The sequence below is a fragment of the Rhinolophus sinicus genome, chromosome 3, assembly GCF_057876585.1.
Source record: "Rhinolophus sinicus isolate RSI-liver-muscle chromosome 3, RSI-T2T, whole genome shotgun sequence".
Lineage (NCBI taxonomy): Eukaryota > Metazoa > Chordata > Mammalia > Chiroptera > Rhinolophidae > Rhinolophus > Rhinolophus sinicus.
In genome coordinates, this window is record NC_142503.1 from 9,502,791 (window position 1) to 9,521,390 (window position 18,600).

Here is an 18,600-nt window from a genome sequence, read left to right on the forward strand (position 1 = left end):
TCTCTTGTTTGCAGTAAATTTCTGGCTCTCTGATGAGCAAGTAATACAAAGGTGTTTTCGTTAGCAACAACCTTTAAAAAGGTGCCAGGTACAGGGGTGTCTGCTCAGTGTTAACTCTGGAATTCCGAAGAAGCACAGCGGGAAGAAGGTTGGTGGTTGTAAGTCCCGTCCCACGAAGCAGGGTGCTGAGATCTCTGGGCGCTCCCTCCCTTCTCCCCCAGAGGGCAGTATGCACAAGAGGAAGTATTTCCACGTGGATGGCAGCTATGGTATACTTTGAGGTTGGATGCGAAGGTGGTCGATGGAGGCTGCAGCCTCAGTTTGACCCTTAAACCCAGATTTGGGAGCATTCTGGGGCCCCTCTCTCTCTCTCTCTCTTTTTTTCCCTCTGAAAGTAATTCATGAGGTACTTAACCTCCGCTCAGAAGACCTGAAGACTGATATTCTGTCCTTTTATTTTTTTAATGTTTTTTAAAGTGTTTAAAAGAACCTCAGTTACTTACGTGGTCTAACATAAATGTGGATTTTATTTTGGGAGAACTTTTATCCTCCTGTATTTGTCTTCCACCTCTCAATCTGTTCCCTCTGGTATTGTTTGTAGCATTTTATGCACATCAATTCTGATAATAGTATTTCCATTATTAGTCTTTTGTTACCTGTCGTCCTTGCCTTTTGAACCCATTTTTCCACTGTTCACTCATTCTATCACTTACTCATTTCAAAGTGTCTGCCAAGATAGCTGTCACGTACAAGGTGATACACAGGTGAATTGAATGTACAGTGGGAAACATACTTCTGCTTTTGTGCATTTCACATATTTTAGACCTTTTTGTGTTTCTCCTGGGAGATGTTAGTTCCTTGAAGTTTGGACCATGTCTCACTTACCTTTGTACCACTTGTTAGCTTCCCTGCTGGACTTAGCCGATGCCCAGTCGGCTTGTGGAGGAATAGTGTCTGTTTCTAGCTTATTATTCTGAGATTTAATGATAGAGGGACATATTGCCATTTTCAAATATAGCAAAAGCATAGTTATTTACATCCTGCGTACTCACTCAACTTCATTCTCAAAATTAGGTCCTAAGGTAGTTAATAATTACCTTTGACATTTGTGGGTTATTTGAGGCAACCAGGTGGGCACGCTGAGTTCTCGGCCAGAGTGTCTTTCACAGAATTGGTTCAGTGACCTTGAGTTGGCTTTTGTTCACTTCATCCCCGTGGTTTCCCAGGAAAGATCATCCCCATTTGAATTGGGCTATGATTCTTGCTGCGTTAAGGAAAGATGCCTTTTGGTTCTGCTTCTGCAAACTCACATTGAACTGGGACAAGTTTTTGTTTGGGGTAATACTGGGAATAGGGAGCCTTTCATGTGATCCAGAAGTCAATAATAAAGGCCTCCCAGCCGCCTGGAGATTTTTCTGTCGTGCCTACCAGTCTGGCTTTATTTTCATGCCAAATACCTCATCATGCAGACTCCTTTCTTTATGCTTGGCCAGTCCTCACTCTCCCTGGGGAGCAGGGAGAGGCCATGCTGGACCTTGCAGTGGGTGGGCCTTGCCTAATAACTCTCTGAGGGTTACTAGGCAGCGGGAGCTCACCTCGCTTCTGGGGGTGTGGAGAGCTCTGGGAGCTGCCCCTTCTCCTGTCCTCACCGCTTTGCTCCAGAAGTATGCCGAAAACATGCCTGGTGCTTCCCCAACCAGCCACTGCTCAAGGAGCCCAGATCTTTTCTCTTCTTCCCCTTGTGGAGCTGGAGAACCCATCAGGCATCTGGTGGTTAGCCTGATTCAGGAGAATTGACAAAGGTATCCAGTGGTCCTCACCTGGACCAGTTGCCCGCTGATGGGCTGTTGTAAGCATCGGAGGAGCCTGTTTATTGCCCCTGACTTTCTAGAGAAGCCGTGTTTTTGTTCTACATGGGACACATTGGTTCTCGGTGACCCCAGACCCCTGAGCATGTGATTCCTCCAGACCATGTATCTCCTGTGCAGAATTCTCTAAAATTTGGTTCTCAACTTGCAAGCCTTTTATGTTGGCTGCCTTGGCAGTATTTCTGTTCATAACTCATCTGTCTGCATTCTCCGAAGTATTTACTTGTTTCTTTCATTCCTGTTTCTACCCCACATACATGCCTCCAAAGATATATGCGATACCTTTAAACATATCCCCCCAGCTGTAAAAAACCTTTTTAGTTGAAATAATTATAGGTTTACAGGAAATTAGGGAAAAAAAGAAACAGACAGGAGGTCCATGCATTCTTCTCTCAGCCACTCCCAGTGGTCCCATCTTATGTAACCACTGTGCTCTATCAGAGCTGGAAGGAAGTGACGGCTGCAATCCACGGAGCTTATTCCAACGTCCCCACGTGTGTGTGTGTAGTTCTGTGCCGTTCTGTTGTGTGTAGATCCTGTATCACCGCCACTTTCAGCACACGGAATCATCCAGAGTCACCCATCACCGGAGAGCTCCCTTGTTGGCTTCCCAGCATCCGTGCCCTGCCCGACCCCATCTCTAACCCTCGGCGGCCACCGATGCTGGTGGTCTCTGTCCCGATCATTTTGTTATTTCAGAAACGTTCCATAAATGGAATCATACCACTTGTGACTTTCTGAGACATTTTTTTACCTCAGCATAGTTCCCTTGGGATACATCCACCTTGGTGGGTGTATCAATAGTTCTTTCCTCTTTATTGCTGAGTAGTATTTTATGGTGTGGATATATCACGATTTGTGTAACCTTTTACCCATTAAAGGACAATGGGGTGATTTTCAGTTTGGGGCTGTTAGAAGAAGAGAAGCAACGGACCTTCATGTACAGGTTTTTGCATAAATTAAGTGTTCATTTCTCTGGGAAAATGCCCAAGAGTGCAATCGCCGAGTCCTGTATCAGTGCATGCCATTCTGAAAGAAACTGCCAAACTGTTTTCCAGAATGGCTGTGCATTCTACACTCCATCAGCAACACGAGTGCAATCTCTACTTTTTTAACATCTCAAAAGTCCAGGATTGCTGTGATAGATTTGTCAGTGGGAAAGGTTAAGATCCAATGCGTAATATTTTAGGATGTTTACTTTATATGATCAGATCTCAATAATTTATGTTTAGCATTCAGTTCCTTAGCTGAACTTCTTATATTCATTTATGGTTTAGCACTTTGTCTTTACATAGCCTGTGGGAGCTGGTATTTAAAAATAATCAGGTGGTCTTCCCATCGATGGGAATATTCAAAAAAGTAGATCTTTCTGTAAAAACATAATCTTTATTACGAAAGTACATGATAACATAACATATCCCTTTAGCTGGCTGAGTACTCTGGGACAGATTGCTCTGTGCTGCCTCAGCTTTCTCAACTACAGAATGGGAATAGTAAAATCTCTAAGGGATGTGGTACAACAGAGTGAAATTATATATGTAAGACTCTTAACCATAGTGCTTGTCAAATAGTAGCTGCCATTCCCCCCCTCACCCCCATTGTAACTTACTCAGCATAAACAAAATATACCGATTTAAATATAAGACACAAAGGTTTAAATACAGCTCTAACCAACTGAGCCAACCGGCCGCCCCCAAAGGTATAAATACCTAGGTATAACCTGCTTTCTTCCTCACTCCTCTTTCATCGACAAGAACTGATCGACTTCCCGTGCCCTGTATCAGAGTAAGCACCTCGCCCTGACCCTTCAGGTGAAGCCTTTCTCGGGTTGTGCGCGTCCAGCTCTGTCTCCAGCTCCAGCCCTTCATTTCAGGACAGGGTGGGCTGTTACACAGTGACTGTGCTACAAGCCACAGAGCTGATTCCAATCCCCCCCCACCCCCCCCAAACACTGACACACTTGTGCTTGTCAGTGTTTAATTCTGTGCTTTTTTACACATGGCTCCATTCATATTGGCACAAATTATTTTCTACACATCACTCAGTACTTTTATTCCCAGCTAAAGCTCTAAAATGAATGAATGATTTTTTTTTTTCACCAAATAAATATGTGTAAAACATTTGTGTTGGCTAGTGGGAAAGGAGGGATGTTATTATCCAAAAGGAAAGTTCTTTTGTCATATTAGTTGAATGCATGTAGAATATTTATTTTTTCTACAGAATGATTTAAAAGTTGTTTAAATTCATGAATTTTCTAGTTCTTAATATTGGCCCAATATTTTCAGACAGAGGAAATTATTACGTGAGCAAAGAAATTAGCGCAGAAAATTATAGGGAAGTCTAATATACCGGACACATAAGAGTCACTTAGTAGATGATTATTGGGTGAATTAATTAATAGATCGGATTATCTCTATTTGGAACTCAGTGTTATTGCAGGGATTGAAAATATAACTGTGCACTGGCTCAGATTATTGAAGCGTCACCTCTAAATGGAGAATCACTAATGTCTGCTTGACTTAGTTGTTTGTAGATTGGCCTCAATTAATGTCCTAGAAAGGTGAGGTCCTTCCGCAGGTGGTCAGGAAATGCAGCGACATAGGTCTTAAAATGCCCAGCTGGAAATGGACATAAACGTCGTCTTACTTATTTGTGAGACTTCTTTTTATAGGATATTTTTAATGTTCTTAATTTCTCATTTTCATACTCAGCTTCACAAACTAAATGTGATAGGTCTTTGGCTGATTGAGAGAAGTCAACTCTGTGTATATATTTCTGACATGTATTGTTATTAATTATTGTTCTAAGTGGTAGAAAGACAGATCACCAGCAATATATTAGGGTTTTGTCAGGAAAGCTTAAAAGCTCCAGAAGAATTAGGTTTGTAGAGACTGATGAGGTTTATTTTGTTTTGTTTGTTTTTTTCCTCTTCTTTTAAAACACAAAATTCAGAACCGCAAGGTCAAGACCGGGTTAGGCTTCCTTCTGGGGACGAGTGATGCTGACGGATACAAGTGGAAAGCAGACTTCATCACTCGCACTTTGCTGCTTCTCCTCTAGGAGGCTGTTCTTCAGATTGGGTTAGAAGAAGCTAAAGACCAAAATGAGTAAAGGCTTTATAAGAAAGGACTTACTTCTAAATCAGTTCAGGTCTCTCTTCCAAGACAAATTAGATCTCTGGGTAGCTATTAGATCACCACGTTGGGCCTGTTGATCTCAAAGGAACTGTGGGAAGGGGAAGAGATGCCCAAAAGCTGAAACTGCACTTGTGCTTTTTTAAGAAGGTAGGTTTTACATATTACTCAGGCTGAAGTAATCTTAGGCAGAGATCTAGAAAGGACGACGGTTTATAAGTGGCCAGGAAGGGAAGAACTTTATGAACCAGTTACAGCATGTTAAGTTTGTTTCCTCCTTTACTGGGTTTCCGGTTTGATGAAGGCCATGCAGTAGAATTAGTGACCATGTGACCAGACCTTTGCAATTAAGTTGTGCATGAGACAGAAAAATACAGGCCGTCTGCTAGTACAGTCACATTAGCGTCCCACTGCTGAATGGCTGTAAAAAAGAATCAGCTGGGGGTGTCAGTTAACACAAGAGCCAGCCTGCCCTTACCCTCCCATACTGATCCGCGAGGAGAGGATGCAGGAAGAAAGTGTTTGTGATAGTGAGACATTACTCATGCCCAACATGTGAACAAGGAAGTAATTTCAGTCCAGACCCACAATCAGACCAGACTTGTTGGAGAAGATGGTGATGGGAGAGTTGAACCCAAGGCCTAGCAGAAGGATTCAATCTCTGCTGTCACCTCCTAGAGGGGAGCAGTCTGCAGTTGTCCCGTTTGAACTGACACCACTAACCTGCTCAGAACTTTTACGTCATTGGTGACATCAGAGAGCTGGCTCAGCTGAATTCAGGAGCCCTGAAAACTTGCTTTTGTCGTGTTGAGAGCCGTTTATCTTGAATAGGGGCAAAATGCCACAAAGTGAAGACGGGTTTGATGCTGTAGCAGAAACAGTCGTGGCTGCATTGAAACCCTTGCAAGTGAGACAGTCAGTCCAGGGGTTGGTTAATAGAGGATGCCAGTGGAGCTAGAGGACATTTCCATGCCATTGCAGATCTCTGTCCCCATGCAGAAAGCCTGTGAGTGGTGCATTGGTGTCGGAGGCAAGCTTGTCAAAGTCTAGACCAGGGTCTTTCAAATATGTCGGATAATAGAATAGGATCCCAAAAGATCTCAGCAGGAATAAGGCAAAATCTATCACAGAAATTTCATTTATAGGTTTTAATATATGAGTCTGTTTTGAATCTAAAACACTAACCTCGGCAGCTTACAGAATAAGGGTCATATAGGTGTTAAAAATAATCTTACATGTGTTAATTGACAGTGTCCGTAGTAATGACATTCCCCAAAGTGACGTATTTGCTGTAATGAGGAAAAGCCCAGGATCGTGAAGGAGGGGTAGCAGTCTTGCTCAGCTTGCGGCTGTTGGGATCATGTGTGGTGTTGCCTTCAGTTCTCCCACTTTGAAAGGGGTGGCAGTTCAGAGCAGAGTGAGCTGGTGTGGACGGAGCTCCAGATGATGGCATGCTGGCAGAGTTCAAGGAATGAAGTGTTAGCGTTGGGAAACGGAGGGCAGGCTGCAGGAACGGGCATGGTCTGCAAAGGGCTGAACAGTTAAGGATTTCCACTTTGACCAGCTGCAGACGATTTCAGGGAGACCATGCTTGCTCTCAGAATGATGAGGGTGGGGTGGAGCTTTTCCCTAACTTGACACTTTAGGGAGTGTGTCTTATGCTTCAGGGATGTTGAGGAATAAGAAGAAAATCAAAAATTCCTCTTCTCACAGTCTCTGTTTTTCGCAACTTAGACTTCATGTAAAAGTCTGGGTGGCTGAGGTCCCTGCAGTGACCTTGGTCTCTGTGTCAGCCATGTAGCCAGTCATGTCACGTGTGCCTGGCCTGGCCTCGCTCACTCGTCTGCGTGCCTCCGTTCGCCGTCAGTGCTGTGATGACCATGGCTGGGCTGCCCTGACCTGCTCCTGTCCGCTCCCTTTTCCCCTCTCACACCCGTTTGCACTGGTATTATTTCATGCTGCTGACTTTGGTTTGGCTGCCGCCCATACCGCCTTCATACAGTGCCTTTCGTCATATTAAGAGATCTTGTATCACTGCCCAAGAAATAACAAGACCTTTTATTACACACCCTAGAAGAACGAGGTGCTGCTGAAACCCTCACTCCTCCTTACTCAGGGTGAGGGGCACGAGCTCCAACAGTACAGACAGGTGGTGGTTTCAGGCTGAAGGATGTGCCATGCGTGGCTGGAATGGTTCCCCTTTGATTTCTGCCTCTCATACCTGAAACTGGATCACATTTTATGTGCATAGTGGGTAATTCTGAAATTCCACCTGAGAGTTCCCATTGAAACTATGGACTTCTGCTCCCGACTTGCAGCCCCTCTGGGAGCTGCAGCTTTTGTTCACTTCCCACGCCGACCGTATAGCTCACGCATCCTCATTGCACCTGAGCGATTGTCTCGTTCATAAACAAGAATAGGGAAGCAGATGCCAGCACGAGTAGCTTCTGTTTATAAAGTGCTTGTAGAAATTGATTCTCAAACTGGCTTTGCCAGTTAGGGAAGACAACGCATGGTGAAACGATCCTGTTTCATAGATGAGAAAATTGAAGGTGGAGAGCTCCAAGGATTTTCCTAAGGTCACACCGGGGATCAGGAACCACAGCTAGCGTGCTGTGAGTGCGCCTGTCACCTGCGTTGACTACATCTGAGAGAGGTTGCAGCTGGAGCAATGCCCAAATCTCGGGGCTCCGATCCTGCCATCCAGTGAATCGCTGGAAGCTCAGTCCTTTCCTGGCATCCCCACCCCAGTGAGGTTCTTGATGAGCCCTCTCTGGTGGGGTCTCTCCTCTCCAGTTAGTGAGGCTTTTTCAGGGGTTTCCTGCCAGCCGAGCAAGCTTCCTCCTTGAGGCTCCACTCAGCACAGAGGCTGTGGGAAGGAACTGAGTTATTGGGGGGGGGGCGGGAAGGGGTTCTCCTGGGTCAGACTCAGCCAGATGCTGGATCCAGGACCAGGCTTTTCTACGTCTTTGTCACAGGACTTTTCTCCCCAAGAAACACGAGTCTCCCTAGCTCAGCCTTCTCTGTGGAGCCTGGTTGGTGAACCAGGTGCCTGTGTTTGGTACACACCTGCACGGGTTTGTGGGCTGGGTTCACAGGCTCAGAGGGCCTCTAGGGGCAGCATTGCCTGATGGCTGCCTGGCCCGCCCCAGGCTGTGGGTCACAGTCCTCTTTGAAGTGGAATCCATGCTGCTGAGAACTTCCATAGAATGCAGTCCTCTCTTACTGCCGGGCCAAGATTCATCTTCTTGTAACCATATACATACACATATATATACATATATATACGTATATATATGTATATATATAAAATTATAGTTGGCATTCATTATTGTTCAGCTTCAGGTGTACAGTGCAGAGTCAGGCATCTACATCATCCCTGAGGTGGTCTCCCAAATGGTGGTCATTAAGATCATTCAAAAATTTTTTTATTAGTTGTAAATAATTGTGCTTAATTCTTTTATTTTCTAATTAAACTCTAATGCCATATCAAAAAAAAAAAAAGATCCATCTTCTTACTGTAAATGAACACATGCAGAGAAGTGCATTTCTTTTTTTCATGCTCAAAAAGTTTGTGGTAAAAATTTCACAGGCATCCTAGAGACTTTCTCATTGCTTTATTCACAGGTTGTTTTAAGAATCATATGTACCTTTTCAGTGCTTAACAGTAGACTTTCCCTGTTGTATTATGATATGTGTCAGTTCATCTCCAGTTGATATTAGAAAAGACCTTTCCTCTGAGATTTTTTTCCTCCCAATTGGAATATTTCCTGTTGTACCAGACAGAAAAATTCTAAAGGGGCAGAGGACCTTTGGGCATTTTACCATCATGGATTTAGATGTATGTAGCCTTACTCCTTCTACCTTGGTAATTTCTCCCTTTTCATCTGCCTGTTCCCAGATTCGGGCCGTGGGGTCCCCTGCAGGGCTGTGGCCCCTCATGGGTTTCACTGCCGGTCCGGTGGGCGAGCACTGTGGACATGCCTTGAAGTGTCCAGGATGTTGAGGGAATAAGTTAGTTCTTTAAAAAGCTACCAGGAAGAAAGGAAAAGGTTTCCCCCACAAATATTCATGGCACTTCCCCTGGAACCAAGGGGAAGCAATTTCTATAGAATCTATCGGACTAATTCCAGCACCTTTTCCTCACACTGTCCTATTTTTAGGTGTACGAAGATTTAAATGTGGGAGGGTGTTAAGTTGTCTAGACTAAGTGACTTATTTTGAACAATTGGTAGGAATCTGGGTGCATACATTTCTAGAAAAAGAAGACTTTTAAAACCTTAAGATTCTTACTATTTGGAGAATTTTTCTTGCAAGAACAAAACTAATGCTAGTGGCTAATATTTACTTCTTTCTTTACTCGGTGTGCATCATCTCATGTAATCTTCCCAGCAAACCCGTGAGGTGGGCATTGTTACCATATCCATTTTCTAGGTGAGCAAACTGAGACTTGCTCAAGGTCACACAATAGGAAATGTTAAGCCAGGATTTGAACTCAAGTAGTATGACTTCAGAACCCATGCTCTTAATTGTTATTCCATATTACCTCATCATATGAGAAGTGTTTTAATTAATATTTATAGATAAAACATGAACTCTTATGCAATGGCAGTGGAGTTATATAGAAGCACAGCTATGCATTATGCCTCAAAAGTGGGTTTTGAACTCCTCTTCATAGTGGAAGTAAGACTTGCTAAATTGGTTTCATGATTTATTTTACATGATATTTAATGGTAGTATTATTAAACAGTAGTATTTGCTGGAGAAGAGGAATTTTGCAGACGTCCACACCAAGACAGGCATCTGCCCCACGAGCTGGGTCCCTGAGTCGGATGCAACACTGGGCCAGGGAGGAGAGGCCTGACTCAGCTGTGTGAATGGGGTGGGAGGGTGAATGGCACACCTGTATTCTAGATGCATCTTATCCTGGACTTGCATGTTCTCTACCGTATCTCTCCGAAAATAAAACCTAGGTGGACAATCAGCTTTAATGCATCTTTTGGAGCAAAAATTAACATAAGAGCTGGTATTATATATCATATCATATCATATCATATATCATAGTATATAAGACCGGGTCTTATATTAATTTTTGTTCCAAAAGACTCATTAGAGCTGATTGTCCGGCTAGGTCTTATTTTGGGGGAAACACGGTATCAACTGTCTTAACTAATGTTGTGTTTGCTGATATTGCAACGTTTTTATAGTGGGCTTTTAAAAACTTGCACTTCTGTTTTTTCAACAAATTTAAAGAAGAGATACTAATTTCTACTAGTGTTATGAGAAACTGTCTCTTAACATAAAAGGTGAAGTATAACGAAAACCAGAGACCACCATGTGTCCCCGAAGGCCAACTTGTTGCCTAATGTGTCAGACAGACAGACACCTCTCTCTGTGAAACACATTCAGTATTTGATGGAGAGTTGGCTCCTTTACCTTTCTTCTCATCGATACTAATGTTCAGAGCGCAGTGAAAGAAGAGCAATCTTTTTTGGATGTACATTTGCTTAAATCATTCAACTCCGCTGAATGAGCATAAAATGCTGAGGCAGCACTGTTTCTAAAGACGCTGCAGTTTAATCCACAGCGTCTCTCCATCCATTCCTCAAGAGTTCTCCATTTTCTACCCATCAGTTAGCTCCTGGAGCTGAGTCACGGGCAGGTGTGCTCTGGGGGTGCCCCTGTTCGTGGGTCCGTCCCACAGTGACGAGGGGCAGCTTCAGTGCAGCACGGGCTTTAATTTAAGGTGGAGGATACAGTTGAGACTTTGAGAGAAGGGAGTGAAATAAGTGCTTTTTCATTCTTCTTCAGCAGAAGAAATGCAGTTGAAAGGGTCCACTTTTTATAAATGTCCATCTCAGGACAGGAATCAGAAGGTGGGAGGGCTACAAAGCCGAGTGCTAGCCAAAGCGTTTCCTCTGTTGGGAGCAAGTGGCTTGTTCCCTGCCCCAGGCCTGAGGAAGGCAGGTTACCATGAAATGGGTGGGACCATTTCAGCCAGAGAAGTCCCCCATTAGCTAACATACGGATGTTTCTGGTGAACTATTTTGACTGGGTGAAACAGTACACCCTCGTTTTGGTATACTATTCTGTAATTTCCGCAGGTCACCGTGCTTCGTGCAAATTTGTGCAGAACATGGCTGATCACCCAGTGCGCTCTGCTCCTCTCTGTCTCTGGCGGTCTTAGTAACTGCATGAGGGCAGTGCTGGTATTTTGAGGCTCCCTGATGTAGCAAACGGAGTCTCCAAGAAACGCAGCGATCTCTTCAACCCAGAGCCAACCCTGGTAAAGCGTCCCTTCGATCTATAATACTGCTGCTGTTACACGGTGACACCTGTATGACTTGGAAGCCTGGTCATGGGAAATATTAGTGCAAATTGGGAGATTCCTCATGGCCGTGGGCTGTCGTCCCTCCTACTGTTTATAAATGCAGTGACCATGTTCATGAGAATTTAGAGGAAAAAACAAAACACAACAAAAACCCAAAGATACGTTATTGATTATGGACCCCTGATAGGTGGTGCAGGGAGTATGAGTCCTTATTTGGTGATTCAATGAATGGCATTTTTCAGGCTGAAATACAATATTGACACAGTGTGTGACCAGGTCTAGAGGCCTTTCTGACACTGGCTTTGCCAATAGGTTGGCACTACTGGTAGGTTTTGCCCTAGTTGTACACGTTACTTCATCATCTGCGGCCTCTTTTTCTTAATCTGTAAGATTAGGGAGGTGAACCAGCCTCTCTCGAAAACTCCTTTAATTGAAACTCCTGGGCTGTATGAAATTTGATGGCTTATACACAAAAATGGTTAAGTAATATTAGACAAGCTAACAAATGTTTTATTTAATACTTAGTAAAATTAACTTGTAGGACCCCAAATAACTTGACTGAGTAATACGTCCTTGTTTTTAAGCTGACCGCCATAGTTAAAATACTGAAGGACCTGACGAGCCATCAGGTGGTACGGCTTTCGACTGAAGATATGTTTCACAACAAAAGCTCTCCTAAAAGATCCGCATAGGCTTGCCATCATCAGGTACTAGGGAATTGCTAACTAAAACTATAACGAGATGCCACTCATTTAGGATGGCTAAAACTGAAAGACCAAGCATGTGAGTGTCAGGGTGTGGAGGAACTGGAACTCTCATACACTGCTGGGGGAAACGGAAATGGCACAGCCACGTTGGGAGTCAGTTTGGCAGTTTGTTAAAAAGTTAAAACATACACCTGCCCTGTGATCCAGCCCCTCTTCCCCTAGATATTTACCTCAAATAAAGGAAAGCAGAGGCCCACACAGAGACTGCACACAAATGGTTATAGCTGCTGTGCTCCTAACAGCCAAAACCTGGGCCAGCCCAGATGTCATCAGCTGATGCGTGGATCGGTTGTGGGAATGTGCGGAATGGAATACTGTTCAACAATAAAAAGGAATGAACTCAATAGTGTGGGTGAATCTCAAAATAATGATGCCGAACAAAAGAAGTCAGACCAAAAAAAAAGAAAAAAGAAAAAGAGTATATGAGTATATACTGCACAATTCCATTTATATAACTTTTTGGGGTTTTTTTTAGACAGTGCAAGCTAATCTATACTGGCTGAAAGCAGATTGGCGATTGCCTGGGCAGGGAGGGCCGAGGGGGGCAGGGAGGGCCGAGGGAGGCAGGGAGGGGATACAAAGGGCGCAAGGAAACTTGTGGGGTGACGGAGCTATGCACTGTTTTGATGGCAGTGACCTTCGCATGGATGTGTAAGTCAGACTTACCAGCGTACAGTTTAAATGCACACACTTTACTGTATGTCAGTTACACCTCAGTAACGCAGTTTTCAAAAAGGATGAGCTCGGAAACAAAAGAGCAAATACAGCACAATTTATTTTGGCAAGTGCAGTTGTGCTGTATGAGCCACCAAGGCCAGCAGGCTGGGCGGTGTCAGAGGACGGTCTCTTGACCTTGTGTCATCGTGGCTGAGGCAGCGGTCTGTAAAGGACGTGTAAGATGCTGAGGGTGATTCTTACGGTCCCCTGAGGAAGTGGGGAGCATGTTCTCCACACACAAACCACCTCCCAGCCACCTGGGCCTGCTCGCATTCATTAATTGTCTTTTTGGGTTCACTGAGTGGCTCCCCAGAGACCTGGAGGAGGCGGTGGCCTCCCGGAAGCGAGGAAGTGCCCTGCTCCCACCGGGCCTGACAAGTTCCTGCCACTATATTGTTCCAAGTTGTCTTTACGCATCCAAGTCCCCGGGCACTGTGTTCATGGTGGTGGCAGTGAAGGCGTTAAGTGTGTCCAGATGCCCACTCTTGTCATGGAGGGAGTGAGCTGTGGCCACATTGCCCGTGGCCCGGGCTGGGCGTGGCCATCGTGCTGTGCCACATCCACGTGTCCTGCCAGGCCCGCTGAGGAGTTTACCACGTTATGTGCTTCCTCCTTTCCTGAGGGCTGTCAAGCTCCCACGTCTGTGTAGTGGTTTAATAATTAATACTGTAATGTTCTCGCTCGAAATAAAATAAAGCCAGCCAGGAGATGCGTGAAAGAATGCCTGTTATGTGTAGCAGATGTTGGAGGGGGTCTTTTCTGACTCCTGTTACACCCAGACTGAGCTGAGGAAGAACTGGAAAGAGCCACTTCCCTTGCCTTTCTTTTCTTCTCTTTTGTGACCGTCCCCTTCGGCTCTCTGCTCACTTTCTACCGCACAGTGGTTGCCTAAGGCATGTTCTGTGCGTGTTTCCCACTGTCACTCAGACTGTTTGGGTGGCTGCTCCCTCCCGCCCGTCTCCCAGGGGGCAGGCTGCCACCTTTGCCTCCCGGCCGGCCACTCACCGTCCCCGCACCAGGCCCCCCACCCCCAAGAGGCAGCGAAGGGGCCCTGGTCTCACTGTGTGTGTCCTTCCCCAGCTGTGGACGTGGCTGGAGGAGCTGCAGAAGGAGCTGCTGGACGACGTGTATGCCGAGTCCGTGGAGGCCGTGCAGGACCTCATCAAGCGCTTCGGCCAGCAGCAGCAGACAACCCTGCAAGTGACCGTCAATGTGATCAAGGAAGGGGAGGACCTCATCCAGCAGCTGAGGTGGGCCCGCCCCCGGCCTCCATCGCAGCACAAACACTGTGAAATCCTGCCAGCGATTTCCCCTTCCCCTCACTTTTTGGGAACAATTGGCTATAATTCTCTGTCCAACTAGGTAGAGAACAAATAACGTCTGTGAACGTAACGGAAAATAGCATCTCTTCCTTTCTCTTTTCTTTTTTCTCCCTTAAGTTTTTTTCACTGTGTAACTTTTCTCATTACAGCATTGACTAATAAACCTTCCCAGAATTCAGCTTTTATTAATATTTCCTCTTAACACCTACCTAGTAATTACTGCCATTTCTTTACAAATCAGATTAATTTAAACCTGCTAAGACTGCGTCCTTCAGGCCCTGAGTGGTCTGCCTCTGTAGGGTGGTGGGGTGTCCCCCTTCCAGCACCAGGCCTCGGGGTGACACCATCCCTCACGTGCTCCTAGTGGCAGGAAGGCGGGGCCCAGTGCTGGGGCTGGACGCCAGTTCCTTGTGTTGGATCCCAGGGACCATGTATGTAAGTGGTTCCCCTCCTCTGCCACTCAGAGGACCGCTTATGGAATCGTTGCTGATAACTCAGGCAAAAGTTACTTCCTAGAGACTTAACTGATACATTGAAGTTTAACCCCTCATCACCGATGTGACTCTGCCTTTGGAGTAAATAGGTATCATCTGCTCTTCCTCCTTAAGGAGAAAAGTGGCTAAAAGTGAAACTCTACTAAAATGATTTTCTGTAATTACTAGGTTTCTTATGAGAGCGAACGTGAGAAATTCTTCAGTGTATCCTCAGGTCTGGAAGGAGGAGGAAGCCGGGTGTTGTTTTGCGGGAGGGGCGGCGTGTCCCATCTTCTGAGGCCAGCAGTCCCGCTTCCTGCCAGCTTTCTTCCCCCTGAGCTCCTGAGCTGCCGGATCTGGTATCTGACAATGTGAGATACCAATTCCTGTTTGTCTCGTTAAGCCCCGGCCCCCTCCTCTGCCCTTCGCAGGGACTCCGCCATCTCCAGTAACAAGACCCCCCACAACAGCTCCATCAGCCACATCGAGACGGTGCTGCAGCAGCTGGACGAGGCGCAGGCCCAGATGGAGGAGCTGTTCCAGGAGCGCAAGATCAAGCTGGACCTCTTCCTGCAGCTGCGCATATTCGAGAGGGACGCCATCGATGTGAGTGTCCCCACACCCGCTCCGTGGCTGCTCATGGGCCTGCTGTCTGCCCCCTGCCTCGCTCACTTCCTGAGTCCTGTCCCTCAGCCTCTGGGACGGGAGTCTGCCTCAGCCACCCTGGGGCTGGGACTCCGCTCTGCCCAGTAGTAGAGGCAGAGGGGAGGCAGGCTGACGTCACACAGCAGGGCAGCAGAACCAGTGTGCAGAGGGGAGTCTGAGGCAGAGCTCACAGCAAGGGCATCTCGTCATGGTGTATTTAAACCTTGATTGGACCAGCAAACAGCACTCGCTTGTCTTGAAGCAGAGGCACAAACTCACGGCCGTGACCCTCTCTTTCCTTCCCTTCCCCTCTCCCTCCCTCCCCCCGCTTTCCTTCCTTCCTTCCATCTCCCATTCTCCTCCCTCCAAGAGTAGGAATAAGCTTGCCTGTGGTGATAGCATTTTAGTCGTAGGAAACCCAGTTTTTTTCCCTCATGGAAGTATTCTGAAATGGTCTGTAATTCTTACTAAAAATCGACTTTTATAACTTATATCTGACTAGGAGAAAGAAGTACATGTTTCTTTTATTTTTTATTCAACAAAAAGAGGGTGGTTCTTAATTCTATGTCAGGGAAGATTTTTTTTTTAACTTGATGAAGTGCAATCAGAAGTATAATTGGATGACACCAAGTCTGTCTGTGAAGCATGATGAGAGGAACTAAAACTCCCTTCAGCCTGGTGAGGCTGGTTTCCTGGGCCTGTCAGCTTCCTACAGCTGGTGGCAGTGACTGAGTGCCTGTCCAGGAACCTCCGAGCCACCCACATGGTCCCTGTAACTGCCGGCCAGAATCTGGAGAGCATATTGCTCCGTGTTTATTACTTGTCCTGGGTTTAGAACAGTACCTTGAGGTCACTCTGGCCCAGACCCTAAGTGTCACCAAGACAGAGGATGTGTAGATTGCGTCGGTTACCTCAGCTGGAGACCCTCTGCCTGGAGTGGGTCTGTGTGCTTCTCTCGGGCCTGTCTGTGGGCCCGGTTCCGAGTGGCGTGTGGGGTGCAGGCCTCCCGGGGGTTTGGCTGCCACTTGTCTAAACTTCCATCGGTGTTTTCATTAAAGAAAGGCCTTCTTGGCTGTGCTCATTATCATCATTGGTTAGTGACAGGAAAGGAGTTAAACCCTACACACATTCCTGGAGAAACCTCTCACGGTCGTGACCCTTAAATCACTTTGAGCCGCGTGGAGAAACACGGCCCACTGGCCTCAGTGCATTAGCACCTGCCACCGCCGCCACCCGGCTTGCAGCCTTGTGTGCACAGAAGCCAGCGGCCAGTTTCCTCTTTGACCTGTGCTTCAGAGGAATTGCTTTTGTAAACTTAGCTGCCTATTAAATAATTCTAATTAAGGAATCAGAAGCATTATTAGAAGTTTTTCTTCCAGGAATTTGGGAGGAAAAAAAATTGGCTTCACTTGTATTAATGGCACTTTAAAGGGGGGAAAAATTTAATTGTATTTCCACTTTCATTGAACCAGTGTTTTACAATGTAGGTCAGGAACCATAAACACACATTTTCCCCACACCAAAGGTGCAAAGTCCCACACATGGCTCAATAAAGCCAGTGTGCCAGGCCAGGGTAAGAGCTTTCCAGAACTGAGAACATTAAACCTGCAGTTCATTCACAGGGCAGCTAAAATGTAGTTTAGAAGCTTCTAACATGTCAGGTCCTCACAACCTTTTTTCTCTTGAATCATCCTGAAATGTGAAAATCCGAGCAGTTTAGGTTTCGGATGGGATTTCCTCTCTTATCTGACCACCCACAGGAAGCATGGAGTTATGTTTATGGTAGAAATCTATCTGTTAACGTGGTTAATTTTTAAAACTCCCCCATATCTCTTGTATTTCAATTGCAGTAGCGTTTCCATCTCTCAACAGTGGATCCACGTATTCTAGGGCTTCGAATATTGCTATTCAGCATCCAGGTATTCCAAGTAAAAGCTGCTCTGTTGACCTAAGAACAAACTCATTACTATAACATCTTATGACAGGTTAAGTGTGGAAAGCAGTCATAACTCTGTGTGTATTTAGAAAGAACTTAGACTTTCTAACAATTCTGGGATACATTTTAAAAAATTGTTTCAAAGTTATTTCTCCAAAGAATCAATATTCAAAAATGACTTCCACTTTCTTGGGCTTCATTTTTGGCACAGATTTCTTCTCTTGGTTGGTGTGGTTAACAAACTGTAATTGTAAACTCAGGGCAGGATTCTTCCTGATGTGCCTTTGATCATGGCCACGGCCAGGGTTGCTTCCTGCTCAGGCAGAGTTTTCAAATCCTGCTGCTCTGAGCACCTTGAGCTTTGTTTATTGTCCTTTACCTGAGTGTCGTCTGAATGTTCTCTGAGGCTGATGTTGTCTCTAGGAGACATTGTCACCGGGTCTGCGTCTCACTACCACACCCCAGTCTCTTCTCCCTCAGTGCCAGAAAACAAACACGAAGAAAGAAAATTCCGCTTAGAGTAGAGGTAAAGATTAAAGTTACGGTAATTGTTTTCCCTTTTTAAAAATATTTTTCCTCAGTGATTTTTTTGGTTTGTGTCTAATTTGGCATTACTTAAATTTGTTAACCTATAAATTAGTACAAATTAATATACACATTGTATACAGATCACTGTAATAAAAGAATAAGTCAGGAAGATTTGTGCAATAGGAGTTTGGGGAAGCCTTAAGTTTTGTATTACTTTCCATCTTCTGTGTAAACTCTCCCACATTCACACATTTTCAAACTAATTTGCTTGCTGCTCATGCGGATGAAGTAAATTAGGGCCCATGGGAAACGTTATTCCATTGAAGTGTGTAGTATAACACTCTTTCACAAGAAGAGTTTTTCTTCCTTTTTGGATTTCATGCTTTTTAGTCTTAATGTTTTAAAAGTACATTATGAAAGTTTTAAATCTACACAGAAGTAGTGAGGGTAGCCCAAATTCAACAAGTCCCCCCCCACCCCCCAGTTTCAGGAATCCTTTCTTTTGTTATTGTTGTGCTACAGTATTTTAGAGAAAATCCTTGCCAGCTTACCTTTTCACTCCTAAAGACTTTCCTAAAAACTAAGGCCATTTTCTTACATAATCACAATCCACTAATCACCAGTCTAACAGTCATTCCTGAATATCTTCTAACCCCCAGCCTCTGTTCAGATTTCTGCAAGTGCCCCTGTTACAGGAGGTACATGGGGTCCACTCCTGCATTTCATGGTTCGTCTTTGAATTAGAATCGTTTCTCCATCCGCCCTTCATTTTCTCTATGCCATGACTTGTTGAATTAACTTTGTCAGTTTTCAAAGAAACCAGGTCTCGCATTCTGCATTTGCTCTCTTGATTTCTTTTAGGTTCTTTAACTGTTGTTC

The 18,600-nt window shown here is 45.2% G+C and overlaps 1 protein-coding gene across 3 annotated transcripts in view; it reads left to right on the top strand.

The window, feature by feature from the left end:
• TRIO (trio Rho guanine nucleotide exchange factor) overlaps positions 1-18,600 on the top strand; it is a 322,955-nt gene that overhangs the window by 173,432 nt on the left and 130,923 nt on the right. For all 3 annotated transcript variants that reach the window (XM_074329065.2, XM_074329063.2, XM_074329064.2), the window contains exons 12-13: positions 13,898-14,067; positions 15,044-15,218. In XM_074329065.2, coding sequence (XP_074185166.2) covers positions 13,898-14,067; positions 15,044-15,218 — 345 coding nt within the window. The remainder of the gene's footprint in view (positions 1-13,897; positions 14,068-15,043; positions 15,219-18,600) is intronic.